Source organism: Alligator mississippiensis, chromosome 3, assembly GCF_030867095.1.
Source record: "Alligator mississippiensis isolate rAllMis1 chromosome 3, rAllMis1, whole genome shotgun sequence".
Taxonomy (NCBI): domain Eukaryota; kingdom Metazoa; phylum Chordata; order Crocodylia; family Alligatoridae; genus Alligator; species Alligator mississippiensis.
In genome coordinates, this window is record NC_081826.1 from 59,335,321 (window position 1) to 59,363,311 (window position 27,991).

At 43.5% G+C, this 27,991-nt stretch overlaps 2 protein-coding genes across 2 annotated transcripts in view; one reads left to right on the forward strand and one right to left on the reverse strand.

Annotated features, from left to right (window-relative positions):
* Positions 1–14,631, reverse strand: part of RDH10 (retinol dehydrogenase 10) — a 30,193-nt gene extending 15,562 nt beyond the window's left edge. The window contains exons 1-2 of the mRNA XM_006272222.4: positions 14,275–14,631; positions 13,759–13,997 (exon numbers count right to left, since the gene is read on the reverse strand). Coding sequence (XP_006272284.1) covers positions 13,759–13,997; positions 14,275–14,557 — 522 coding nt within the window. The 5' untranslated portion in view covers positions 14,558–14,631. The remainder of the gene's footprint in view (positions 1–13,758; positions 13,998–14,274) is intronic.
* A 2,404-nt stretch (positions 14,632–17,035) lies between these two features.
* On the forward strand, positions 17,036–27,955 carry RPL7 (ribosomal protein L7). The gene is made up of 7 exons (XM_019498618.2): positions 17,036–17,136; positions 18,550–18,652; positions 19,358–19,524; positions 21,293–21,430; positions 22,113–22,222; positions 24,536–24,745; positions 27,897–27,955. The coding sequence occupies exons 1-6, from the start codon at positions 17,123–17,125 to the stop codon at positions 24,742–24,744; spliced, it is 741 nt and encodes a 246-aa protein (XP_019354163.1). The 5' UTR covers positions 17,036–17,122; the 3' UTR covers position 24,745; positions 27,897–27,955.
* The last annotated feature ends 36 nt before the right edge of the window (positions 27,956–27,991 follow it).

Sequence of the window (27,991 nt, forward strand, 5' to 3'; positions counted from 1 at the left end):
GCTTTGTTAACAAAAACCTGTCCCGTGGCATAAGATAAGCTTCATTACTCTATCAGGGATTGATCAAACTCACAAAACTAACCTCTTCCTTATGCCCGTACTGAAGCATAAAAAGTTTACAGTATGAATTTTACACACAAAGATTACCATTCCTTCTGCTTCCCTCCATTTCTCCAGGTTTTTTTCCTGAGGAGGTCCCAACTGTCAAAAATCATCTTGGCTGTACACCTCAAAGACCATCTACTCTACCTCCCATAGAGTGCAAGGGGAAAGAGGGTCTTGAGTCCATCCAAGCAGGAAAAGAGGCTCCATGTTTGAGGAAGTGCGGAGCACTCAAACTCATTCCAGATCAGGCACATTCAGTGACTTGCTGGATGTGATCACCAAAGAGTCTTTGTCTTCCTGTTTGTAGTCTTCAGGGTCTATTTTTCCCCCCAGCATCTTGACTATAAAACTCTCCTCTGCCAACTTTGAGTGATCACAGAACTGCTGACTTTAGGGATCACCCCAAAGTTGGGGTTTTACTGACCTCAAACTAGAGGTTCACCAGAATCATGGTATTTGGATCTGGACAGCTAGTAGCACATCAGGAGGAAGATTTTTTTAGAACAGAATTTCTACTTAAGGCTGTCAAAGTGCAGTAGAAATGTAGCTGTATGCAATACAGATTAAGTGTCAACTTGAAACATTTGACAAGTGTCCAATGCAGAAGGAGGGAAGAGGCAGCACTGGAGGATCACCTGCATCTGTGCTGGTTAGCTTGAGTCTACAGAGGGTCCTGACATTCTTCACTGCAATTAAATTAAAATTGTTCTTTGTTATTAAGCCCCAAATTGCTAGTTGCAGAAGCAGTCCACTTGCATCGTCATTGTGTTAACTATATTAGTTTGTATGTTATAATATTTGAGTGCCATTAGCCCCCTGTCCAAACATTAGCCAGTACAAGTTCTTGCTAAGATTTAAATATTCAGAGAAGAAACATGGTTTTGACTAGAGTTTATTACATTACCTATCTTTATTTGTTTGTTCTGCTTGGACACTCATTGGGATTCAACACATCCCCATCCGACCTCAGCCTTACTGAGCTAAGTTTTCAGCTCATGTGTTTCAGAGTCCTTAAAACTAGGGGTAGATTTAAGGTCACATTAAAAAAAAAAAAAAAAAAGCATCATGCACGACTCAAGTGCGTGCAAAAGGCATTGCTTTATATGGACTAGCCTACGGAGTTCTAGCACTACTTAACATAGTTCAAGTATATGAATGCAAATACACTACTATATAGTGACCATCACCACCACACTCTTATTTCAGAGAGACAGGTGCCAAGGAAGATGCAATATATAATAGGTACAGTAAATTCATATCTAGCCACAGTTTTGTGAAAACTGGGTTTGAGCCCTGCTGTAACCAAGTGATGAGACATGTTGCTTAGCTTATAAAATGAATGCTGCAACAGTTTAGAGGCCATGAATTAGATTTGCAATACCCCAGAGTTGGAGTGTAGTATGAGAAACCCATTAATGACTTGCCTGTTCTGGCAAAAGTTTCTAGTAAGTGCCCACACCATTTCAGAATGTAACATTTATTATTATACATTTTGAAATCTTGAAAAAAAAAAAAAAAAAAAAGTTAAGCAATTCTTCTCTGGAAGAGGCTGGAATGGGGAGTTGTTGCAGGAGACTTCAGGGGACTGAATTTGGCAACCCAGGAGGGTCCTTTGTAGTTTGACGCAATTAGTGCTGTGACTCTTGAATTCAAGAGAAACCCATAAAACATTTTTTAGATAAGAGTAAGCTTGGAATGCTGTTCAAATAAAAAAAATGCAAGCTTTTAAATTGCAGATTCTTAGCCATAGCTTGTCAAACATTTAGAGCAGCTTCTACATATTTTAATCTGTATAACCTTTAAAAATAAGACTTTAAGGAAGTAAATCTGTCAGAAGTGAGAGAGATCCTAAAATGAAGATAAAAATAGTTCTAACAGTGGATAGTCCTGAAAGAAAAAAAAAAAGAAAGAAAAGGAAACCTAGAGAGGCAGGTTAAGGTTTTATGGGCACCTTAAAGCCAGAGTTCCTTATCACAGCAGCTTACTCTGCTATCTGTATGCAAACAGGAGCTTTCTAGTCATCCTGACCTTCCTACCCAATTTAGACAGTGATACTGGGCACTAATGTGTGTTAAATGTCTCACTATGAGGCGTTGTTTTTTATTAAAAAAAAAAACAAAAACCCCCCCAAAAACCCCCAAACCAATAATAGTCAGTAATTTTATTATCTCAAGAGAAACAACCCCATTTGATAGACAGACACTATGTAAAAATCTATAAAGAACATGAAAATAAAAAAAAATATTTTCATGGTTTTTTTTTGTTTTTTTTTTTTTTTACACAGTTGAATGGAGGTTTAACTTAAAACATAAAAATGTTACTAGGAAGCAATTAGAGACTCTTAGTAACTCCAACAAAACAACTGTTATTTATGGAGAACACAGTGTAATAAGTGATACACTGGTATTTTAGAAACAAAAGTAAGTTGATGTACCTTCAGAGAGTCACTAATAAAAGTTCAACTGTATACATTTCTACTATACACCCTGAAACCAAGACAAGTTAAAAAATAACTAAAAAACCTGCAGTGGCCAGTATAATAAAAATGTAAATAGACCTTGGTTATATAGTTCACTATTCTGACTAATGCACTGCCCTAGAGTAGATATTTAGCAAGAGTTCTCTGTAGTGGATTTGAAAAAAGAAAGGTATGATTCCACCTTTTGGTCATCTGAGAAATGGTTCGTGCTAGTGCTCAACAACTACCATTTGGCCTCTGATTTTCTAACAGCATACTGGCAAAGGGGCTCTTGATAAATATATTCTTTTTTGGTTGGAACAGTGACTTTAGCTTTCCATTGCAAACATCCGTAGTTAAGAAGTGCTAGTGAAAGATATGCAGTCAAGTCCATCATAAGCACTTGTACCTTACACAGCTTCCACTGAAGCTAGAAAGTGTTCACTCTTGGAAAGTCCATTCATTTGTACCTATCAGGTCTACAAGTTTCCATTACCAGAAACTTGCAGCATCTTTAGAAGTTGCTTGTTTCATTTAAAAATATTATGGCTATGACAAATTGCAATGGCTAGAAAAGATTCATGATTATAAAGTTATGCAAAACATTTAGGCTGATTCCAGGAATTATCTGTAGCCAACAAAACACTAAAGCATGCTGTTACCTTCGCTGAAAACTTAAGTTGAAAGGCAAGCACATGACTCTCGCTCTCATCTGGTCCACAGGAAGAATCATTTGACAAGTTATCACACAAGTTTCAACAGATGGAAGGGAAACTTCCTAAACGTTCATTCAAAGCCAATTCACATGTGAAATTTAACAGCCAAACAAACTTGAATTTCAAAAAGAAGCACATTAGAATAGTCACCTTTCTGGTACACATTTGTTCACTGTATTTTTTGGAAGTTTACTTAGCCCATAATGCCTTCCACTTGCGAAAGATCATTGCTGTGAAGTGTCAATTTGACTAACAGTAAAAGACAACTACTAACATACCAATTCTCAGGTGTAGAATTATAGGTATTGAGATAATTTTGACATGACTATTTAGGGTTTGCCCTGCCAGTGCTGGCCAAAAGACTACATCAGTTACTTTACAAAAGCACGTGCAGTACTTTCTTCAAGACAGAAGATGGGGAATAGTCAACGAGCCTTCACTATAAACCCACTCCTTTCAAAGTTTGGTTACATCTGTGTAAGGGCCTTTATACGAGTTAGAACTAAAGCTTTTCTTGCAGCACTTTAAGTGCTAATTCAGCTTCTGTCCACTAGTTACCACTACACTGCCTTTCATGACAGATGGATTGGGTCTCAAGACCTTAGTTGAACCAAACAGATTCTCAAAAAAAAGCAGCAAACAAAAAAAGAACAACAAAAAAAACCCAACAAAAAACTCACTTAAGTCAAGAGAGGGAAGGAGAGTAGAAAAGAATAAGCGACTCTTAGAAGCTACTGTGGGTAATGATTGTTAAAAATACCAACTTCAATGTTTTCCAGCAACTTTGGAAATAAAAGGGAGGGCAAGAGGTCATGTCTCTCGCCCTCACTTGTCCCCAGTCACACTCATGACTTAAGCTATACATGCATGACAGACTGGACACAGCAAGTTGAATCTCTCTCCAAGAGGAGTTAGGCATGAGCAGGGATCCTGGTTTCTCCATTTAAAAAAAAAAGAAGTTGCAAATTCTCCAATATCCCCCACCCCCAAATCCACGATTAAGATGAAATACCACTTATATATAACTCCGCACCCCTGCTGCTGCCAGGCGGGCAGGGGGTGCCTTGCCAGAGTGGCACAGGGCTTACAGCAGCAAGAAGCTTCTCCATGCAGCCCCGCTCTGCTCTGCCCACTGGGTTCTGCTCGCTGGGCTGTGGAGGAACAGGGGGGAAAGAAGGGCAGTAGGGCAAGGAGCCCAAGCCCGTAGCAGGCAGCCCATCCCACACAGACATCTGGGGGGCAAGCGCCTTCCTGCCCCCTGGGACACCAGCCTCTACCCCCAGACAAGTCACCTATGGCCCCATCCCGTTCCGCACCAGGGCCCTGCGGCCGCGCATTCTGGCCCCAGGCCTCAAGCCCCATATACCACCCAGCTGGGCAACAGCCCCAGCTCAACTCCTGCCCCCCTCCCCTCAATGGGGGCCTCAATTCCTGCCCCCCAACTTACTTGTGGGAGCTGCTCTCCAGGCTGCCTGGCAGTCTTGTGCATATACATGCACATGGTACCCCCTGCCCAACTGCCCTCTTCCCCGCCCCCCTGACATCCCCTTGCAGGCCAGAACTCTGCCAGCCTGCAGAGAGCACTTTGCAAAAGTGGAAAAATCCACACATTTCTCCAGTAAGATAAATCCACTTCTCTCAGTTCAAAGGAAAAAAAAACTAAATTGTTTTTCTGTTTTCCCCCTGGGGAAAGCAGAAAACCTGGATCCCTGGGCATAAGAAACCCATTATGCAGACGTAGTGAAGGTCTTCTTATATAATCAATCATCAATATCAGAAATACATAAAGCCTTGCTACTCTCCCTAAATTGGAAATTCATTGTGTACAGTATAATGGCTTTTTAGACTATAGGTAGCCAAAAGGCTATCAGAATAGCTGCTTCAATTGACCAAATCAGATCCAAGAGGCTCAAGTCTTTTGGAGTTGGATCATGCTGAATTAACTAACTCAGTTCTCAAAAGCAGGATCCTTGCCATTTTACACATGGTAGCCAAATTAACAGCATGAAGAACACCGAGAACAGCATCCACTTAAAATATCATTTTCAGATAATAGGTTAATCGAGAGTAAACAAACAGCGAGTTAATGAACTCCAGAAGTTACATAAACCTTAGAAGGTACAAGAGAGGAGAGATGAATAGGCAGATTGTGATATGCATCAACTCCCATAAAGTGACCTAGAAACCATCAGCACAAGTAACTCGCTTGAGAAAAATGGATGCAAAGTCAAAGACTCCTTGCTCCCTTCCCTCCCCACCCCCTACAATATTGAACAGATGATAAACCCCAAAACCAAAATTTAAGAACAACAACATGTTGCACATAAAAATTAAACAGTCCTAGAAGTGGTGGTGGGAGATAGGGCATTCATTTTTCTCCAGTTGGTTTAAACCGAGTAATTGATAGAGCTAGATCTATGTGCATCACATAATTACACCACTTTTTTTGTATTTTTTTTTTTTTTTAAATGAGAAAAGTGTGCAACCACAGGATTTTTAGGATGCTACCACAGGGACACACTCCCACCTCACATCACAATCTAATTTCCACTACCTCATGACTCACTCTTCTTGAAAGATATAGCAAATTGCTTGTTTGTTACAGAGGGGCAACATATAAACAGAAAGCCACTAGGATATTTAACTATTTATAAAACGAAACTAGATGCTGCCAATAGGGCTGGGGGTGTTTAAATCTATCATGTTCCAAGCTTCCATCAAGACACAAAACATATATAGCTGCCACGTGGCAAGGGATAATTCTATCTTTTTAAAATGTGTTTCCCTGACGCAGAGAAAGTGCTAATCAACCACTGTTAGTTAAGGAAAAAAAAAAATCCAGGAGGTACCTTACTGGGAAAGACAGCAATTCCATTCAAGGTTCTTCTACTGGCTCAGATTTTTAATTGATAATCCTCTAATTTTTCTAATGCCGTTGTTCAGATGTCTATCTTCTAAACTTAAATCAAATCTGTCTTTTATAGAATGGGTTATCCATATATGACATTTCTAGTCCTTAAAGCATTTTAATGGTTTGACAAAATGTTTCTAGCCCCATCAGTTATAGGAGACCCAAAAAATTCAAGTGATTCCAATTGTCTCTTTCTTACACTGTACACCAGTTGCAAGTCCAATTTAATTTAACAACCAGCAAGGTCACAAGCCACTAAGCTAATACTTTACATGCCAACTCTCACAGTGAGGGTCCTCAGACTGGCATACAATCTACTTCAAAGTAAGCATTGACTTCAGGAATATCTTCCATTTGCAAATGCTAAAAACCAAACACCTACACTACTATAAGACCTCCATGTAAACAGTCGCTGAAATTTTAATGTACGTTTCCAAGCTTCCAACAATTTCACAGCTGGAAATAAGGGTATCCCCGAAGGCCTCAGAGAAGTGAAGTCCTCCCAACCAATCACTGGCCTACAGACCGCAGTTTGAGAACAGCTGCTCCCTACTGTTTGAAGACCAGATTAACAACCAGACATTTCCACCACTGGAAAGCAGGATCAATGCAAGAACCATGTGAACAACAAATTCAGAGGCCATCTTTAAAAAGCTTATTCACTGCTGTGATGAGGTTATTGCTAATGAAACAGAACACAACTAAATGGCTATTGGGCAGTCTGTCCACACGCCACAAAACCACAACTAAGACGACAGCATCAATGGATTTTAGGGAAAATACTCCATAGGTTTGTAGAACAGCTAGTTTAATAATGGGCACCCCTCTGCACTTTCGTGCTTGAATCCGATAGTTATATATGGCACTCAGGAAGGTTTTTACATAGGACCAAGCTGTTTGCATACCCAACATGGTTAACTACAGTCACTGAATGCTCTCAAGTGGAAGAGTATGATCTGGAAAAAAAGCCCCACACATCTATAATCTAAAGCTTTCTGAATAGGTTTCTTTGATAGCCACAGAGAAAATCGAAATGAGTTGAGTTAAAGAAAAAAAGCCAAAGTTCTTCAGTTCTCTGAAGAGAGAATGAATTGAACTTTGATAAGTTCTAGGGTCCAAAGCAGACTGATACAAGGTATACAGATATTCTGATGTACAGTTCTTACTATTTGTCTGCCTGTTAATGCTCATAAAATTTAAGTGATCATATGAGCATCCTTGATATAAAGGCAAGGCAAGATTCTGATACCCCTGAAAATAAAAAAACGTATTAAACCCTTCTCTCACAAATGCAAGTCAAACCTACTGACCACTCAAGTTCCAGGTCTAAAGCATCCAGACAAATTGAAAGAATATTTTATTCATTAAGATCCATTTTCCATCTCTCCCCCCTGACCACAAATCTTAAGTGACCTGATAAAAGCACAAATGATTTTTAAAATGGAAGAGACCCCCCCCCCCCAAAACCAAAAAAGTACGTTCTTAATTGAATCTCACATGAAACCAAAGCAAGCCCAAGTTAAATACTTATCAACTTTATTACTGCTGTAGCCATGAGTCTAGCTGGGTTTTCACTTCAAATTTTGCCATAAAATATAGCACACAATGTACTGAAGCATATGTCTTACATCCTGATGTAGGACTAGTTTGCACCCCCTTCCCCCGGGCTGGACTGAGATCTGCCTCCAGAAGTGGGGGTTAATGCAGCTGTCTCATGTCCTCAAGGGGACTCTGTACCCTGGATTTTGGTCGTGGGCCCTGTGCCTAGCTCACCCCACCCTCAAATTACTTATTCCTTTAGGAGCCCCACAGGCCTGAAAATGGCTTTGAAGGCCAGATCCAACTTGCAGGCCATGTTTGACACTTCTTCCCTATATGATCACAACCTGCAGTACTTCATGACTGTTCCAAAAACCAGAAGGAAAGGTGGATCACTTGCAAACAATCCTTTCAATCACAGTTCTTGAAACCCATACACCATAGTCACTTGAATACAGATGAAGTTGCCTCTATACCTCAATTAACATGTAGAAAAAAGCCCCTCATCTTACACGCGCACAGAAAGAAGCCACATTAAATATACTGCCCATCTTTGAACCACTACAAAAAAAGACAGCATTTGCTCAGTAATGGAAACCAATTATGAAGTTGATTAAATGCAGTCAACACTGAGCACAACTAACACACATTGTCCATAGGGTGCAAACATGCTGATAGTAACCATTTTTGGGGTCCTTAAAGACAGAAGAAAAAAAGAGGAAGGGGGCAGGTGTTCCCTTTACAGGAAACTGGCACCAGGCCTGGAGATAGTGCAATACCAGAATAGCACCAGGAGGGCCAGACCCTGCCCTGACACACTGTCCTTGGCACCATAGATGCTTGATCCAAGCCAAAAGGCCAAGATACTGATGGGAATGTTTTGTTTTGGGTTTTTTTTCTTTTTAAAGAAATTTCTCATGTTCCAAGCCAAATCAAGTCCAAATCTAGAAGTCAGTCCAGAACCATAAGTGGCCCTACAACCAGCAAAAATCCTCCATTGCCACCAGGGGCTTCAGATATTTCCAAAGTCTTTTGGCAGGCATCCTATGTGCAGGCCCAAGCCTAGAGGCTTGGGGTTCAGGTGCCCCCAAGTTTCAGCTGCCCTCAGCCATATGGCTGCAGAAGCAAGCTAGGGAGGAGTCTTCCATTTCCATAAAGTGGGTTTTAAGCCCCAACACCTCAGCAGGTACTAAACCACACCAGAAGAGTTATGCTTAAGGAAAACTGCCTTTATGGACTCAGATACATAGTGTTCCCCTGCTGATGGGAAACTACCATTAAGGATAGGCTAGTACACCCCATCTAAATAATATAGTAGTGCTCATTGAACACATTCCCCCCACAACTTCAACTTTTTCCAGTCATGGTGAGCCACCACACTGAATGCATTTTGACTTTACTCCCAAAGCTGAGCTGTACCTCCCCTCCCCCCAACACCTTTAAAGGTTTGAGAAACATCACCAAATGGGGCCTCAAACCATGCATCCAGAATCCCTATCAGCCCCTCTCTCATCCTGCTGCAGGCGAGTACTGTGGCCCCGCCCTCCATTAGGTGAAGCCAGACCAGGCTGCCCTATGCCTCATTTTTAGAAAAATTATTGTAAGATCTCATGACAAGAACACCTAGTTCCAGTCACGAGTGGGGGACCAATTAGCACATGGATCCTTTTTAACCGGGGGTGGTGGTGGTGGGTGTGTTCGTGTTAATAGTGGATTGACAGTACTTAAAAAAATCACTAAAACTAAGCTGGCAGTTTCAACAGCTCATCTCAACTGCCTCTTGTATACTAGAATTCTGAAGACAAAAAAAAAAAGATTGGATATTGTAAATCACTATGCAAATAGTCAACAAAACATTAAATCAGGAGTAGATGCACATTTGTAGTATCAGGTCTAACTCAAGTCATATGCACAACATGAAAAGCTTTAGTGTGGGTTTAAAAAAAAAAAAGTGAAATTAATGCCCCCCCCCCAACTGAAAAAAAACAAACACACACACAACACAAAAGGAGTGATTTAGTTAAGGTCTCGACCTGAATCTCTCTTAAAACCTTACTATAAATCAAAAAGATTCATCTTGAACAGTAAAGTAAATCTGGAGACTTTACAAGACTGGTATTTTCAGTCCCAAACTTCTATAAAGTGCTACACCTCAGAGGTAGAACCAAGTACAGCAAGTGCACATCAATATATTATACCGACTTCTCCTTGAGTTCTCATTTGTACTAGGTGGCTTTAAAAAAAAAAAAAAAGCCACAAAACCTCATAGATTTTAGGTACTTGATAGAGAAAATGATCCCTTACTTAAAGAATAGTCTACTAAGTACATGTTAGATATCTATCTTCTTGCTATATCAATACTAGAAGAATTGCCTTCAAAAAAAATTAGACCCCAAACTTAAAGCTCTGCATACATGCTTAAGTTTACAGCCCGAGTAGTACCACAGACATCAGCATAACTACTCATAGAAGGTTATGCACCTGGATAAATCTCAAGAGGGTCGGGGCCTTAGTCTCTTACTGTACAAGAAGACTCTTTCAAACGCATTATAGAATAGGAGTCAAATGCTTTTGCTTCCCCCTTTTGGTTAGTTGAAGAGAAAGCTGATCTAGAAGAATAGCATGCAACTAATTTCATAAAAATAATGGAGAGCTTAAGCTGAAAAAAGTTTTGAACAATTCTTGCATGGCGGGAAAATAGAGCTGATGCCAAACCAACCTTCCTTAGGCCTGGAACTTTCAGGACTGCTTTAGAGAAGATTTTAGTCATCAGCTTCTGCCAATACACTATAAATTTGAGATTTGTCCAAGCATCAAAACGTAAAAGACAGACCTACTGGTTATACTGAAATACAGTAATTGTTCATTTATATGAAAATGCATGATCTGAATCATAAGGGGGGGGGGGGGAAAAGGGGGAAACAACCCTTCCTCCCAGGTCTCACAAGTTCATATTATTATACTCCATGTCAGAATAGAATTTAATTAAAAGTATACACTACAAATAAGAACAATTCCTTTTATCTTACAATATCTTGTGCTATTTCTATAAAGCAATCATTGGCATTGGTACCTAGGTGCCTCATCAATACTAGTTTGTATCATAAAATCATAACCAATGACTGGATCACTTGGTTAGAGAGAGCTAATCAAAGGGTCAAATCTTGCATTATAACTGGAAGTTTATCAGAGCTGACTTCTGTCACATCTTCCCTGGGAGGGTGAAAACTATTTAAGGTTCCCGAACTACTTATTTCCAGGAACTGACAGCAGGAGCAATCAGGTAACTACTGTAATAGGCTACAAACAGAGGAATAATTGAATTCATTAGTAGCTGCAGTTATATTTGAACTACAGTAAACCTGTGTAGGCTTTCCCCATACAGCAAACTTAGTCCCCGCCATGGTTTTCCATATTGGAAGCATTCCAAACCCCTGCAATTTTATGAACACCAATTCAGTCCACATCAGGTCCTACGCTGTAGAGACTACTGACTGCAAGTGCAGCAATGACACGCATACTATAAAATGCTCATAGAAAAAAAATTAAGCAAAACCATGGTTTTGCTTTACTGACATGTATCCAATTTAAATGGTAGCATGCCATCAAGGCTTCAGATATTGTCAGTTTGAAAGTTGGTGCACCCAAGTTGGCTCACAAGAGCAAACAAATAAATTCCATGCCTTTCATTTAGAGAAGAAGATAGATTTTTACTTTTACAGTACGTAGCTATTAGCAGAAACATTTTGTCCATGTACAGCAAAGAAAGTAAGCCTCTTTAACCCTCTCAAAAGGCTCAAAATGACAGTAAGTCAAGTCACATGTCTCATTTACTCTTTCAGAAAGAGAAGTGTGCGCCCCCTGAGGAAGTGAGAAGATTGATTTTTTAATTTTTTTTTTTTAAAGATAGCTATCAAGTAATATCATGTTATTCCTGCACAAGTATTCCTTAAAGACAGTTATTCCCCTCCTCTGCCTCTGAGTGGAAAGACATCCTTCAGGGACAGTGAACTTTACATAGTGCTCTAGAGTACTAGCTTGGCTTCTGGACTATCAGTTTAGCTGACATGGAAGAGTCCAGCTATAAGACTTCACACATCTAGAAACACTGGCTAAGTTAATGCTGATTTTAATGGGAACAATCTGGAGCTAATTTTTTGAATTTCAGATGGTATTTTAGAATTTAGAGAAAGAAAAAAAAATCCATCCAATTTTGGTCAAGCCAGCTTATGGGACATGGAAAAAGAACAGCTCTGCCAAAAGCAAGAGTAAAAACAAGCAGACATGATGCTCCTTTGATTTGCATGAGTAGTATATACCAGCAGAGCTTTAATTAAGTGCAAAGGGTGTTGCAACAGCTCCTTTTGAGAGAAAAAAAAAAAGTTTGAGGGAAGCCAAGTTCTGGAGCTCCATGGTGCAGATCTAGCAATAGCCTATGGACTAATGCAGTTTAAGCCAATAAGATTGCCATTCAGGATCTGACAGACTTGATTGGCAAAAAAGTTGTCTTAAGTTAGTTCAAGAATTACTGAAGGTTAATCTAGTTTTCCCATAATGAATAAGAAGGTAAAAATATAAGAAGGCATCTTAGGAAAAAAAAAAAGAAGAGTGTGTTGTATGTAAATAAGTATCTGAAATACATGCTGGAAGCAAGAATAGTTGGAGAACCTAAAATGCTTCCATATTTTTTTAAAATGGACAGTGATGTAATAATTTAGGATTTGGATACTTTGTCAATGTCATACTTAAACTATATCTTAAAAAGCAGGTCAATCACTCGTTAAAAGCAAGCGAGCATCCCTGCCTGCATAAGCATCAACTAAGTGGGTTACAGAAGATTTTTAGCTCCCAGTTGTGATCATGACTTTAAAATGTTTAAAGCTCCTTGTAAATGCACATTTTTTAAATGCAAGAAGGAGTCAGAATAGTGTCTTGTGTACCCTGCAGTTTAAGTATGCTCTTAAACTTTACAATACAATGCACTGGAAAAAGACATTCTGCTTTGCTATTAAGGAGTTTCACAGCACAGATCTGAAGGGGCTCCTTTAGGGTTATGAAACAGCATTTAACTCCCATGTTAAAAGTTACAGTCGGGAGGCAGTTGAAGTTCCTGAACACCAGATAGTTCACTGAAGTCAATTGCAGCTGTAGGAATAACTCAAGACAGGCATTGACACGACTATATTTGAGATTGCTTAACTCTAGTTTCAGACTGTTGTTATGCAAGCATTTCATAACTTTACTGAAGGACCAAAGGACAGTGCAAATACTAACTCCAGAGTCAGTCTGACAGCTAATGCAAATCCAGCATGTACCATGGCCTGCTCTTACTGTTCAAATGAGAGAATTCATTATGACTGTACACACACCCCACCCCTGCATTTAAAAAAAAAAAAAAAAAAAAAAAGCGCAAGACCCTCAAGATTGTTTCTTATATAGCATTCTTCATTAACGAAGTATCACCTCAGAATCCAAGCAGATCTGATACTTCAACTGTTGATCCCTTAGTGTACTTTACAGAATACTAGTTACAAATATGCAAAATTCTTAATAAAGAAATTCTGGCTCTATTTTCCTGAAAATTTTCTCTTCTCTTTCAGCCTTTGAAGTTTGCCTCAGAACAACATTCTAGCCATGTCTCAGACAGGGCTACTAATGATAACTTAAGATATTTTTGCAAAAGAAATTGTAGTCGCATTCCTGTAACATTTAACATATAGTTTTAAAATGATGCTATATAGGTCTGCTCAAGGATATAAAAAAAAAAAAAAGCAGCAACAATCAGGGAGTTTCAGTAGTTATTCCCTAGGGCTATTCATAAACTGATGAGACTGTTAACCTGAATTCTAAGATGCTATCATTATGTTGTTGCTACCCTGCCCACCCATTAAGTTTAGCAATAGGGAGAGCAAGCGCAATGCCAGCAAAGAAGCATGGATGTACAGGGATTAAGTGCCGAGCCAGGAATACATAAAAACTGCTCTTCCTCAGAGGAGCCAAGGAAGAGGAAGCATTCAAGGAATAGTTACCCAGAAGTGTGCGTGACAGTTGACCATCATGGTCCGCTCAATAAGCTCATCAGGACATTCGAGGAGGTGGTGCCCCGACACCACCCCAGCATTGTTAACCAGGACGGAAACCTCGCCGACTTCCTTGCGCACCCGCTCCGCTGTGGAGTAGACATCTTCCCTTTTGCTCACATCACAGGTGTAGGTGTAAACCTGCAAATTGCAAGGGGGCACAACTTCCTTTTCTCCATCTCCAGCGACTGCAGGACCCACACAAGAGAAGAGAGAAAAAAAGTTACTTCCCAGTCAGAGGGGCACAGAGGCAATCCCACCCGGCCCCCCCGAGGGCGCGGACGCCCCCACGTCCCAACCCCCCCCCCGCGCATTCACGGGCAGGGCAGGGCAGGGAGCCCTGGATGCTCGGGCTCCAGCAGGAGCCAGCCCTCGGGGACAGCCCCACGGGGGAAGGGCCCCGGCAGGGCCCCGTACGCAGGTGTCAGCAGTGACAGGGAAGCGGCCGGAGCGCGGCGGCGGTACCTGGGCGGGCGGGCGGCTCGGCGAGCTGGCGGTACACGAGACGCACCATGCCCGCCGTCTCCTCGTTGCTCTGCGCGTTGATGTCCCACAGCACCAGGCGCGCCCGGCGCCGGGCGAACTCGAGCGCGAAGAGGCGGCCCAGGCCGCCGCCCGCACCCGTGATAAGGCACACCTGCCCCGCCACGCTCTTCTCCTTGGGCCGCACCAGCCAGCGCGCGGCCGCCAGCACGAACGCCCACAGCACGCGGAACGCCACCACGAAGAACTCCAGCGCGATGTTCATGCCTGCGCCTGCGCCTCCGCCACCCCCAGCTCCCACACCCGGCGCTCCGCTCCGCCACGCCACACCCCAACCCGGCCCGGCCCGACAGTGAACATGTTCTCCGCGCCGCCCCGCTTTATAGCCCGCGCCGCCCCGCCCCGCCTCCTCGCGGCCCCGCCCCCGCGCTCCCACCGACCCCCATTCACAAGGATTCCCTTGGCCCCGTCCCCTCCGAGCCGCAGCCCGGCAAAGCCCCTGCCCATTGGCCCTGCCTCTGCCTAAGCCCCGCCCCCACCAATAAACCCCGCCCCCTCCCAGCCGCTCCGGCCGGTGCCTCAGCCGGCATCTGGGCCCCGCCCCGAGTCGCGGCAGGGTAAAGCCCCTGCCCATTGGCCCTGCCCCAGCCTAAGCCCCGCCCCCTCCGAGCCGCTCTGGCAGCTGTCCCGAGCCGCAGCAGACAAAGCCCGTCCCCACCCAAGCCCCGCCCCCAAGTCTAAACTCCGCCCCCTCCGAGCTGCTCGGCAGCGGCCTCAGCTGGCGTGTTGGCCCCGCCCCGAGCCGAAGCCCCGCCTCCTCCAAGCGCTGCCTCAGCGGGCATGTGGGGCTCCCCAGCAGAAGCCGCTTGGCGGTAGGGGGCGCGGCGCCCCCTGGCGGGAACCGTGCAGTCAGGTGAAACGGGGTCTGTAAGCTGGAGCGAGTGGACTACCTGTCTGTCCCAGGATGCAGAGCGGCGCGCGGCGCCTGCCGTGAGGCAGGAGCTTGCAGGGACTACGCGTCCCAGCGGGCAGTGCGGCTGCCGGGAGCCGCCGGCAGGTGCATGCCGGGAGTTGTAGTCCTTCCGGGCGGGCCGGGCTGACTCTGCAGCCTGGCTTGTTCGCAGAAGGGGGCGGTGCCGATCACAGAGCACGACCAGGTGCTGGGCACGTCCGCACCGCCCGGGACAAGCTCCTAGCGTTGTTTCCGCTGCTTATGGGCCAATGTATAGCTCAGCTCCCCCGGTTTGCTTATGGCCAGGAGTAATGCACAGTGAGAATCTCTGCCTACGGCCCCCTCTCCCCTGCAGAAAGACCTGCAACTTCTGTGGCTCAAGAATTAGACTCTTAAGTCACCTCAAGGCCCATCAATGAGCCTTGGTGGAGAATATCCTCCAGTCGAGTGAGTGCTCTCATAATGTCAATACCTGCCAGAGGGAAGGATGTTGGGGAAAGAGTGCGGGGGTAATCTTGCATTGGACCACTTGTCAAATTTGAGTCCAACTGTGTAGCTGGTCCATGAAAAGATACCACTACCAAAACAGCCTTGCCTCTCACGTCATTCTTGGGCCACTGTGGCTTCACTCCAACACTACCTTCACACCTGCCACACCTGCAGTCACCTCACTTGTGCAAGTGCAGTCTTCGGATGTCTGAGTAAACAGGTGTTTGAAGATCGCAATATTGGATCCAAAAGCAAGCTCATGGTTTATTAAGTTGCAATGCCCACTTTACTGTATGGAACCAAGATGTGAACTATGTACAGGAGACACCTCAAGTCGCTAGAACAGTATCATCAGTGCTGCCTGCAGAAGATACTACAAATCCAGTGGGAAGACAGACACAGCAACATTAATGTCCTCTCACAAGCAAACACCATGAGCACTGAGGTGATGCTCAACAGACATTAACTTTGCTGGGCCAGCCACATCATCCAAATGTCTGACTCCAGAAACTCAGTCAAAGCGTACACTCGAGAGGAGGGCAGAAGAAGCACTTCAAGGATATCCTCAAGGCCAACTTGAAAAAAAATGCAATGTTGACATCAAGTAATGGGAGGCTATCAGCCAGGATGCCCCAAATGGACAAAGTGTCTGCTGCAAGGATCTCAGTACTTTAAAACCTTAAGATAACAAGAGATGGAAAACGGGAGTGGCAGAAACAGCAGCTCATGGACAAAAGCAACAACCCAAAGCCACCCATCCCACGAGGAAACATGCCCCAGCAGCAACAGAGTCTGTCAGCCCGAGACAGGCCTGCTCAGCCATCTTCAGACTCACAAGTAAGACAATCCGTCTCTACTGAGAGACTGACAATGATGCCACCACAAGAAGGGCAAGTAATCCTAGAAGGGCGAGTTAATTATTTTAGGGTCAATGGATTAATTACATTGAACAGCTCTTGGGGGTGCACAGAGCCCCTTCAGTGTCAGCAAGGGGTGGGGGGGCACCTTTCCCCAGGCACAAGGGCTCTGCTGAAGCCCAGGTCCGGTCCGCACCCCACAGGGCAGCCGCGCCTAGTCTCGAGAGGTGTGGCGTGGCCCGCGGGCCAGCTGTGCTGAACTTGGCCCTGTCCCACGCTTGTAATAAAACTCCTGCGGAAAGCACCTAATCCCCAGCGGGTATTTAAGGCCCGACCCCGCCCACTTCCGTCCTCCAGGCCACGCACGCACTCCCGCACCCTTTCAACACAGGCAGCAGCGAAGCCACCTGCGCACGTGTCAGGCACCGCGTTAGTCACCTAGTCTGGGGAAGAGGGGCCCTGCCCTCCGCGCCGCGCCGGCTCCTTAAGCGTGCGGTGCGCATGCGCGCGTTCTCTCTTTCCGGTGGCGATCATGGCGGGCAAAGAGTGAGTGCGGCCCGTTCTTCGGCACGATCCGCTGCAATCAGGGCCGGCTGGTCCCCCTCCCTCGGTCCCACCGCTGGAGCGCGCCCAGCAGGCCCCTGCCGCCGTGCGGCCGCCCGCGTTGGCCGCCCCGGGGGCGGGCTCTGTGCTGCCTGGGGCTCCATGGGAAAGGCCTCGGGTCTCCGCGCGGCTTAGGGCTTGAGGGCGGGCTGGGTCGGGGGCATGAGCCGGGAGCGGGGCTGTGGTTCAGGCCGTACGAGCCGGGGGAGCGGGGTGCTGACTTGGAGCCTGCCCTGGGCCCCGAGCACAAGGGACCGGCCCCTTATGGCCCTACCTCGCTGCGCCTGCGAGCAGGCAGTGCTTGTTGACGCTTGTGTGGGGAGATCCGGGCCCGTAGCTCTGCAGGCAACATGGAGGAGCCAGGCACTGTTAATGCCTGGACCCGCATGGTTTTTTGGAGATGCAGGTTGTAGCTGTGTTGGTCTAAGGACGTGGGCAGGTGAGGTTCCTTGGTCTAATAAAAGGTCCAGGATTTACCCGGATTGTCTGCTGGTTTGTCGGAGATGCTTTCAGACCAAGCCTCAGAGCAGTCAGCTACGTACGGTACCTGAGGACAGCGCTTGACCTGAAACCTCTTTCAGCCTGAAGATGCTTTATCGGATGTAATTCAGGGGTTCTCAGCCTTCTGTGTACCAGGACCCTTTTGTCAACATCAGTGGCCAGTCCCAGTCCAGTGCCCCTCTCACTCCTGACCCGCTGTCCTCGGGCCCCAGCCCCTCAGCGTGTGGGCCCCAAGCAGATCCTTGTAGGCTTGGACTCTGCTGGCCTGCAAGGGAAAAGCCACAGTTTCCCACATTTTTCTCCTTTAAAGGAGAGTCCATTTTTAAAGTTCATGAGCCTTTCATATATTGTTGTGATCCACTTTTGAGTTGCAACCCACAGATTGAGAAACACTGATTTAATTGGTTTTCAGGTTACATAGCATCATGGCAGACCACTGCTGTGCTGTTTTAAAGCAAGTTATTGGCATATAGCTAGGCTTAAATGTAAGATGTTTAATAGAGACTCCTGTTTCCTCTTTGTAAATATGAGGCTTGCTTGTTAAGTGGAACAAACCAATTCTCAAACAGTGTCTTCAAGTTTGGAGTTAAATTCTGGTACTAAAATATAGCTTCTATACACAGTAAGTGTGTGGTTACATAACGCAATATAGGCTTCTCCATCTTTGTGAAAGATGCTCTATGTCGTTATAATGCTAGGAGGAGTTCAGGCTAGGTACAAGCTAGCAATGATAGAAAGCATGGGGAAAGGAAGCAAAACATAATTTCTGGGTAATCCAAATCTGCATTTATTTGATCAGGTGGTGTATGTATAAGGTAAGAGCCTGGTTTTTATTTTTGTTTTTTAATCGTACAGAGCAAAGAAGGTGCCATCGGTCCCTGAAAGCCTTTTGAAAAAGCGAAAGGCTTTTGCAGATATAAAGGCTAAGCGCCTGAAGAGGCTCTTGGTTCAAAAAAAGGTAAACAGTTACAAGTCTGCTTTAATAAAATATTTTGCTGTGTATTAAAGCCAGTTCTTGAAGTGAGGAACTGTACAAGTCTAATATTTTTGTTAAATACTTTCTTACTGGTAAAATTCTCTGACATGAACAATGATTAAATAAACATTCAACCTGTTGTTTTTTAGTCAGAGTTCTGATTCCCTTAACAGAAAACAAGTTTTAGGAAAGTACTCTAAAGCTTAAGACTTCCCATAAAAGTTCAGAGGTGATTGCTTGTAGAGCAGAGATAAGTGCTTGTTAGTGGACAAAAGAAAGCTGTTACAGGAAGGTATCCTGTCCAGTAGGAATTAGGCATTAGGAGTATGCTTCTTGTTGGCATATCTATAAAGCCCTTCAGCAGCTTTGTCAAAAATGTCACTGTGACAGTCCCTGTATCCTAAGTTTTAAAAAAACAACCTGCTGGTTTGTCCTAATTTATCACCCAAAATGCTTCAGTAGCATTTTGGGTGATAAATTAGGATTCATGCACACAGGCAGTCCTTAGGCAATGCTGCTGTGTGTTTAAAGTTGAAGTTGATCTTTCTACATTAATTACGTAGACATCCTAAGAAACTAAAGTCCACATTTTGTGAAGGTTGCTAATGCCTGGGAGTCTTTGTTATTGTGCTGCTGTAGGTTAACTTCGTTGTGCTATGTCTGCCTGACGTTATATCTTAATTTCAGCTTCGTAAGGCACAAAGAGAACTAATCTATGGGAGAGCTCAGGCCTACCACAAGGAATACAGGAAAATGTATAGGCAGGAGATTCGTATGGCTCGCATGGCTCGGAAAGCTGGCAATTATTACGTACCTGCTGAACCAAAACTGGCATTTGTGATCAGGATCAGAGGGTAAGTATAAATACTCTGCTATTTGTATTGATTAAGAACAGATTTCCTGTGTCTGTAAATGCAGGGAAATTTGCCCATCAAGTTGTAAGAAACATCTGTAGTTGAGGTATTTAAAATTCTGTGTAGTTGGTAATGAAAACTTCTTGCTGGGAAGTTGATGATTGTAACTTTCAGTGTATGACGGGACTTTTGGTAACCTGAAAAACAGAGCAGGGCTCATTAATCTCCTTTTAAACAATAGGAGATTATGGTGCATCTATTTCATGATTGCTTGACAAGCCAGATACCTGGCATTTAGGTCCCCCTCTCAACCTGTGAGAGTTCAAACTCACATTTGCACCTCCTGGGAGAATGCCCTATAATAAAGCTTGTGATGTGAGAGCACGCCTCACTGTTCTTGTACAAAAGGAAATGCACAATTCATGGGCCAGGAAGAGTCAGAGGGAGCTTGACTCTAGCTCAGTAGTAAAGGCACTCAGCAGGGTGAAGGAGTCCTGAGTTTATAGTCCAGGCAACGAGCAGGAACTAAGTTTGGTAGTATTGGGGCACCCTACTGGGAAGCTGCACATGTAGGCTTAAACCCCAGCAGACCTGAGGATTCCTAGAATACAAATCTGCTTCTTGGGCAAGTCCACTAACTACTGGTTTTTAAAGAACAAAATTGCAGCTGCATTTTGTGAATGGCCTGATCCTATGTGTATTAAGTGTGCTGAGTTGGGGCTGAGCTGATCAGGGCCTTCAGGAGACTTTGAGTGCTGCTCCATCTACATCAGGGGTTATGAACCAGGGGTACTTAGAAAGGCCCCAAGGGGTATGTGGTGTGCCGCTGCCGTGCATCACTGTACGTTCAGCTGCCAGGGTTACCCCTTCCCCTTGCTTGTTGATGGGTCCCTGTCTCCTCCCCTTGCTCACAGGTGGGCCCTCAGGGGAATCCAACCCCTTCCCACATCCAGAAGAGGTTACTTACTAGGAGGGGTGCATGTCTCAGAAAAGGTTGAAAACCCCTGATCTATACTTGTTACTGTTCAGCTGGGAGCTAGGAGCCTTATTGGTTATGCCAGGCAGTTCTGCAGTTGTAATTTTGCACCTAATGAGAGAGGTGGCTGCTGAGCAAGAGTCTTGGGTGGCAGTTTAGGGAGTTGAGTGGCTAAAATCTACCAAGGGGGGTGTGTCTTTTACAATTCCTGATTGTAAGCCCTGCCATCTTTGGCACTAAGCTGCTCATACTTTGTCCTCAGGAGAAACTAGACAGCAAATGTAGATAGGACATGGAGACTGAATTACCTAGATTTCAACTTTGGCATGAAAAGTTTAAAAAAAAAAAAAATATGCAAGCAAACATTTTGCTGACCAAATAAGGCACCTACTACTGAAAGGTTTCTGAACAGTTTGTCCAGAGGTCCCATAGAAGAGGGTGAGCAGTTCTTACTGAACTAGAACAATATTCCTGGTTGTTTTCCCATGGACCTAATCTCTTTGAATTGAGAATAGGTCAGTCTGGTCACACTTTTTTCTTTTATAAAAAGAATCTTGAAGTAGATCTACTCTATTTTAATCAGCTTTGAAGAATAAACCTAGTCAGAGTTGGTAAATTGTACAATTCATGTATGTTGTTACTTTGACTTACTGGTAAGTGTATCAATAATGATGTATTGGTAGATGGATGGAACATTGATTCAGTAATTATTAGCAGAGCCAAACACCTACAGCTATTTTTGAATTGTACTGTAAGTAGACAAATTCAAGCATCTTTTTTTGTGCTTTGCAGTATCAATGGTGTTAGTCCTAAGGTTCGCAAAGTATTGCAGCTTCTTCGCTTACGTCAGATTTTCAATGGCACATTTGTAAAACTCAACAAGGCATCCATTAACATGCTGCGTATTGTTGAACCCTACATTGCATGGGGGTAAGTAGAAATTTTGCATTTCTCTCAATTTTAGCCTTTGTTTAATTTCTAATTCACTTAGCTTCTTGGCTTTTGGTATACTGTACAATACTAGAAGTACAGTCTCCCTGCCTATTCAAGTAAAAGCCTTAAGACTTAACACACTTTGTGTATAACTTCTGCTTCATCACTCTTGCTTTCTTAGGGAACACAGACTTTATAGACTATAATCTTAAGCAGTGTAAAAGATAAATGCTGTGTATGGTTTGATACTATGGAGTTATTCATTATTAACTCCCAGTGGCAGAACCAGAGGCACTGTTTGTTTTTTTTTCCCCATATTTGTTGCCTGTCGATTTATATCCTTTGAAACAGGTTGGCAGCCTACTGAGCCTTCAGAGCTGTTGGGTACAGCTCACAATTCAGGAGCTTTGGTGACAGGAGCCTTTGCCCATGTTTTGGTGCACTGTGGTTGGGCAGCCAAGGCACAAGAGGTTCACCTGTGTGCCATACCCCAGGTGGGCCGCAGTAGCAACAGCAGCTGGGTTGTTCTATCCTGCTGTTGGGAAAACATTGCTGACCCTTGCTTGAGTTCATAGTGAAGAAAGCATGGGAACTTGCTTTTGAGCATTTATTTATTGGTGTAAATTGTATGGTCAGAGTAGTAATCCCTTTTAATTTGTATCCAATTCCTTTATTTCAGTTACCCTAATCTGAAATCTGTTCATGAATTGATCTACAAGCGTGGGTATGGCAAGATCAACAAACAGCGTGTTGCTCTCACCGATAATTCTCTGATTGAAAAATGTCTTGGTAAATGCAACTTACTTTACATTTACTTCCTCTTAGAGTGCATAGTTAAATTGGATCGCAAGTCTTAGCATGATCCTCTTAACTGCCAATAGAAAACCTACACTTGGAAAAAAAATAGAGTTTTCAATGTTGTAATCCATATTTGTGAAAAGCAGGGTGGAAGAAATGCATTGGAAGCTACCTTTAACAAACTAACTCTAGAACTGTTAATCTTTTTGTTAACTGCAAAGCTTGCCTTTCAAGAAACTTGGTTTCTGTTGGGAGAAAACTACTGCTTTGACCATGGCTCTCTTATTCCAAGTAGGGATGAAAGTCAGTGACACATGCAGGGCCGTAGGGGAAAATACTAAGGGTGCACTGATAAAGATTTTCTTGGCTGATACCAGTAGCTGATGATTTAACCAGCCATATCTGTTGATACTGATATTTAATAATAAAGTTCATCAAATGGGCTTTAGTTCAAGTGCCCCCACTATCATTTCTAAGTGTGGGGGTACTGATACAGGAGATACAGCGGCACTTTAATTAGAGCAGCTCTTAGAAGTGCTGTCCTCCCACCACTCCTGGGGCACATGTAAATGTGCCCCATGCTACTTGCAGCCCCTGCCCTTCATCCCTAGCCTGGGGACAGCTGCCTTAGCCTGAGGCTGCCCAGGGTTATGCGGTCTGTGGGCACTTCAGTTACAGCAGCTCCAAGAGCTGCTTTATTTAAAGTGCTGTCCCCGCCCTCTTCCCCTCTGCTCCCAAAGGCTCCCTGCTGGGGGAAGGACCCTGCTACACACAGTTGGGGGGGGTGGGAAGGGGTAGCTGCCCCCTGCCAGTCTCTGCCCTTAGGGTGCAGACCCCTGGGCACTGTGGGCTAAGTCACACTGGAGCAGGCAGCTCAGCTCTGCCTGCCCCTCTGTACCAGTTACGTCTCTTGCATTCGGTGCCTTTTACAGCACCCACCCCAGTCTGCAGTCTGTTGCACCAGTGCCCAGGACACTGCAGCAGCTGCTGTGCTTCAGCCCAGTCTGACCCACCAGTGAGGGGCTGGGAATGTATCTGGGGTCACCCAAGGTAGCAGGAGGGAACCCAGGCATCCAGGGGCCCTGGAATAATTAAATTATTGGAGAACATAAATTGACTACATTGGCCAAAAAAAAAAAAAGCTGATACCCAATGATGTTAATTTTCCTTTTATCAATGCCAGTGTGGTATACAACTGATATATTGGTGCACCTCTAGAAATTGCCATGATTAATCGAGTGGAAAAATGTTTGAAACATAAATAAATATTTCTAAACAGAGATGAAACTTAATAAATTTAGTGAATATTATCTGACTTAATTGAACAGTAGTTTTATACTCAGTATTTTGGCATAGGAAGTTACTGCTAAGGCCCCATCACAGTGGCTTTGTGACTTGTAAAATCCAGTTGAGGAGCTGCAGTCAAACATCCTAATTTGAGATGAACGTTTAAGTTTGAATGGGCTTATATGGCCATGGATTCTAGCCTGTGAGGTCCTTTCTGGTAGTGTACAGTGTTTTCCGCTCTTCTCGTGGAAAAATGGTGAAGCTTCTCTTTTTGTTTCTCTGGAATTAAAGGAGGTGAAATAATTTGTCCACAGTTGAAATTGTTCTTGTTTGCTCTTCATGTACATTTTTTTGTTACAGAAAAAGTGTATTTACTTCTTGTGTAGTGCTGCTTTCAGCTGAGCAGTCATAGTTCAGATGTGTATCATTTCCACAGATGATGCTAAATTAATTCTTTATCTGGAGTAGGAAAGTGCACTGAAGTTCTAAATGGGGCTTGCATGCTAAAGCTCTAGATTGCTGTATTGTATTACCACATGCCCTGGTGAAATCCTAGTTCTTGACCTTTAAAAATTTCATTGGATACAGAAATGCTCTTCTTACACTGTCACTGTTCATGTGAAGTGAAAAATCACTTCTACATTTTAGTGTAAAGCTAGGCATTTGGGTAAGCTTTTCTTAAAGAGACACTAGAACAAAAGTCTTACCAAAACTACATTAAAACTGGTTGTGGTTTCCCCTCCTCCCCCTGTTGTTCGTTGCTGATCTTAAACTAATGTGCTGCTGCCTCTTGTTCAGTGAAATGGAAACTAGCAGTCAGCATAAGGAAAAATGTTATAACTTTTTTTGAAAAGAAAATGTCCTGCTGATTCATGCAGTCTTAACTCAGGCAAATGTAATGTGAAGTGCAATTGGTTATTGAACATAGTATTTTTATGAATTGTTTTTTAGCTTGTCATTTCATTGGCAATGACCATTAACCTGGCAGTTACATAATTGCTGTTTCCATACTTTTAGGAAAGTTTGGTATCATTTGCATGGAAGACGTGATCCATGAAATCTACACTGTGGGCAAGAACTTCAAAGCTGTAAACAATTTCTTGTGGCCCTTCAAGTTATCATCTCCTCGAGGTGGGATGAAGAAGAAAACTATCCACTTTGTTGAAGGTGGAGATGCTGGAAACAGGGAAGACCAGATTAACAGACTGATAAGGAGAATGAACTAAAGTAAGAATCTCGAGTGTCACTAGAAAGATGCTGCAGGGTGTGTGGGTCTCTTGTTTTTGTTTTGTATAGTTAAAAATAAACCCAAAGACCATCGTCTACATCTTTGCAAAGCAGTGTTGTACATAACCTGTATATGTTAATTCCATTGCACATCTGTTGATCAAACTATTCTAGTATGAAACTTTTACTTGAGGCACAAAGCCCAAAGCATTGACAAATTTGGGTTTTACTATTAAAATGTTGCTGAAGTTAATGTAGAAATCAAAAGTGTGCAGAAAGTTTGTATCTGGATCATAACTGGCTTTTTACTGCTACCTCCTGCTGAGTATTAACTTAATGGAAAACAATTTATATATGTAATAACCTTTTTGGAGTTGTAATGGAAACCTTTACAGCCTCTAAATGGTCTGTCCTAGAAAGCTCTTGCTTTTGTTGTTTGTCACCAACAAATGACTTATTTGGCAGCAGGGATCCCTGCTTAACTTGTCTAGATGTAGGTCTGTCTTAACAGTTGACTCTTGGCCTTGTAAAATGTTTCACATTCTTATGACTATGAAGGAACTATAAACTGGCACCCCAGTTGTAGCATAAACAATTAGATACCTATCATGTAGGACAGTGGAGCTCAACTTTTAAAGCACCATCAGCCACCACCGTCCTCCCCATATACTGGAGGAGAGTAGTTAGTCAATGTCAGGGAAGAGAGGGAGTTGCACAGCAAAGGTATGAGTTAAATCATCAGCAACATGGGAACAGTCTAGGCTGAAGCATTTGATTGTTGCTAGTTGACATAGTAATGGTATCCTCATAAGCAAAAAGGCCTGTTGTTTTTTCAAACAAACTCTGAAAGTGGGGTGGAGGGGACATTTAATTTCTCTGAGGTTGCCGTTTGCTGTCAGTAGCAGTTAATAAACACTTATTACATGGCTCATTGAATCTTCTAACTAGGTGCTGCCCTTTTTTAGTGCAACTGCAGAGAAATGGCATCAGTGTACTCGCAGTTTTTCCAGATGGGTATGTGCATGCATGCTCTTTGTCCTGGAAGCTTTGTGTAGGTCATGGCCAAGAGGGCCGAACAAATCTCATTGTAATGCAGTCTGTTCTGTACTTTCCCTTGGCTACTTGGAGGTATCTGTAGACATGAAAAAAATTGCCCTTCTTCTGGCTTCATGGGCTTTCCTGAAGCAATGTAGTATCATAGCAGGGAAATTAAACTCTGAAATTGGCCTCTGTACCATTTGCTAGTTTTCTGTGCTTTGAGATCTCTGAATGAAGATTTATTTTAAGAGCTTGTTAGATTTGGTGCATAGTGTTGGCTCCTTCTGTCACTTGCTAACCTTCCTTTTTTTTCTGCAAGCAGTTATGACTAGGTTTCACAGGGAAAGCAGTCTTCTTAGCAGGAGGAAAAGTGGGCTACTCCATGGAAATTTTTCTGAAGTTTTGGGGCCTTGCATATTGCTTTATTACATTTGAGCCTCTAGCCTGGCATTTTTGTAGGAAGGTATTTGGTGCTGAGGGGGAATTCTGTGGGCTGTTTAAAAGCCTACTTGTTCACATTTTAATTTTCTGCGGAAAAGGTTATGCACACTAGCTTTTAGTGAACCACTGTTCTCTTTACTAGATGCCCTGATGTCTGAGCAAAGCTTCCTTTGCTTTTGCTTGGCAGTGTCCCACTTTCTAAATTAGGATTTCACTAAAAGAAAAGGCTAACAGCTTTCTTAAGATCACCCACAGCTTTTCAGCCTTTATCAGTAGGTGAGCCTTACCACTTCAGTTCTTTGATTTGTTAGAGTAGCAAAACATAAAAAGCAGAGTTAACTGAATTTCCAACAGCTCTGTGAGAGGAGGGAAAAAACAGATTTTTGAACTTTAATTCTTCTCTTGGGGAAAGTGGCCTTTGCTTATGTAGTAAAAGCAAAATCTGTAGATTAAAAAGTAGTCTTCCTTTACATTACATCAGGGGTTATCAACTGGGGTACATGTACCCTGGGGGGTAGCTGGGAGGGCCCTAGGGAGTATGCGTGGGCGGGCAGGGGCTGAGCACTGCTGCCTCCCAGGAGCAGGGCCGGGGGCGAGCGATGGCAGCGGCGCCTCCTGGCTGGCTGGACACAGGTTGGGAGAGGGAAGCTTCCCAGCACCCTGCACCACTGCTTCCCAGTGTACACCAGCTCCACGTCCAGCTATGTACCATCTCCCTCCCCTCTCTCGGCTGCTGAGGGTACATTTGTTAAAAATATCCGGCTGCCAGGGTACACTTACTAAAAAAAAAAGGTTGAAACCCCCTGCATTACATGCATTTGCCAGGGACTTTCTAAAGGTGTGTGTAACCAAAGCTTTAACAGCGGTTCTTATCTGCTGCTTTGTCTACATTTGGAATTTTAAATTACTTCCTATAGCTGCTATATTGACTACATTCCATCTTAGTAGGGATGCTTAATATGTCAGTAAGATCTAGCTAGTTAGGAGAACCTTTATAGACATGGTGCTTAAATGCTGAGTTTTAGAACTTGTTTTGCTAGCTCTGAAAAAGCTGAGCTTAGTTGTTGCTTTGACTTAGCTTGTTACAGTTTAGTATTTGCATTTCAAAGACTGTTTACCCCGTTACAGGTGAAGTGATAGTGGTAAGGAAATGTTCTATGGTTTCTTCATACGTCTCAGTACATAGGGCACTCTATTTTGATGCTAACCTGGTGTAAGTAGCAGTAGGTGACTTTTTACTTCAGAGGTTAACACTCCTAATTCTGATTCCTATTATTTGCATGTTCCTGACAGGTTTTTTACATTAGTTCTTTAAAATGGTGATCTTTGGCCTCTTGCATGTCCACAGGCATGACAGTCTGAGCAACTAGTGTGTTGTGGATGATAAATTGTATCTCCCTGTCAGCCTAAAGAAACATGCAGTTGTGAATGCAAGCAACATGTTGCCTTGGGAGCTAGAGGTTGGGGACCTCTGTTCTATAGCTACAGAGGAATCTTCAGAAGAAATTTGGTACCTAATCTGATAAGATCATTACAACTTTGTCAGTCATAACACTCACTAAAGATTAGCATGACTGTCTGAAAAATAACTTGGAGCTATAGGACACTGACAGCATAGAAATTCAAGCCATCACACATGGTTTTTAGTTTAATGCTGTTTTTTCTTTTTCAGATGCAGATGCCCAGCAGCAGACTTTCCAGCTATGGTCTGTGAATAAATTCTTCTGTACACATCAGCCTCAGTCCTTCATTTTGAAAAACAACCAA

Bases quoted from the DNA above. Each gene is read 5' to 3' on its own strand.
- RPL7 (XM_019498618.2), top strand. The intron at 18,653-19,357 runs GTAAACAGTTAC...TCTTAATTTCAG, and splicing joins GGCTCTTGGTTCAAAAAAAG to CTTCGTAAGGCACAAAGAGA. The intron at 19,525-21,292 runs GTAAGTATAAAT...TGTGCTTTGCAG, and splicing joins TTTGTGATCAGGATCAGAGG to TATCAATGGTGTTAGTCCTA.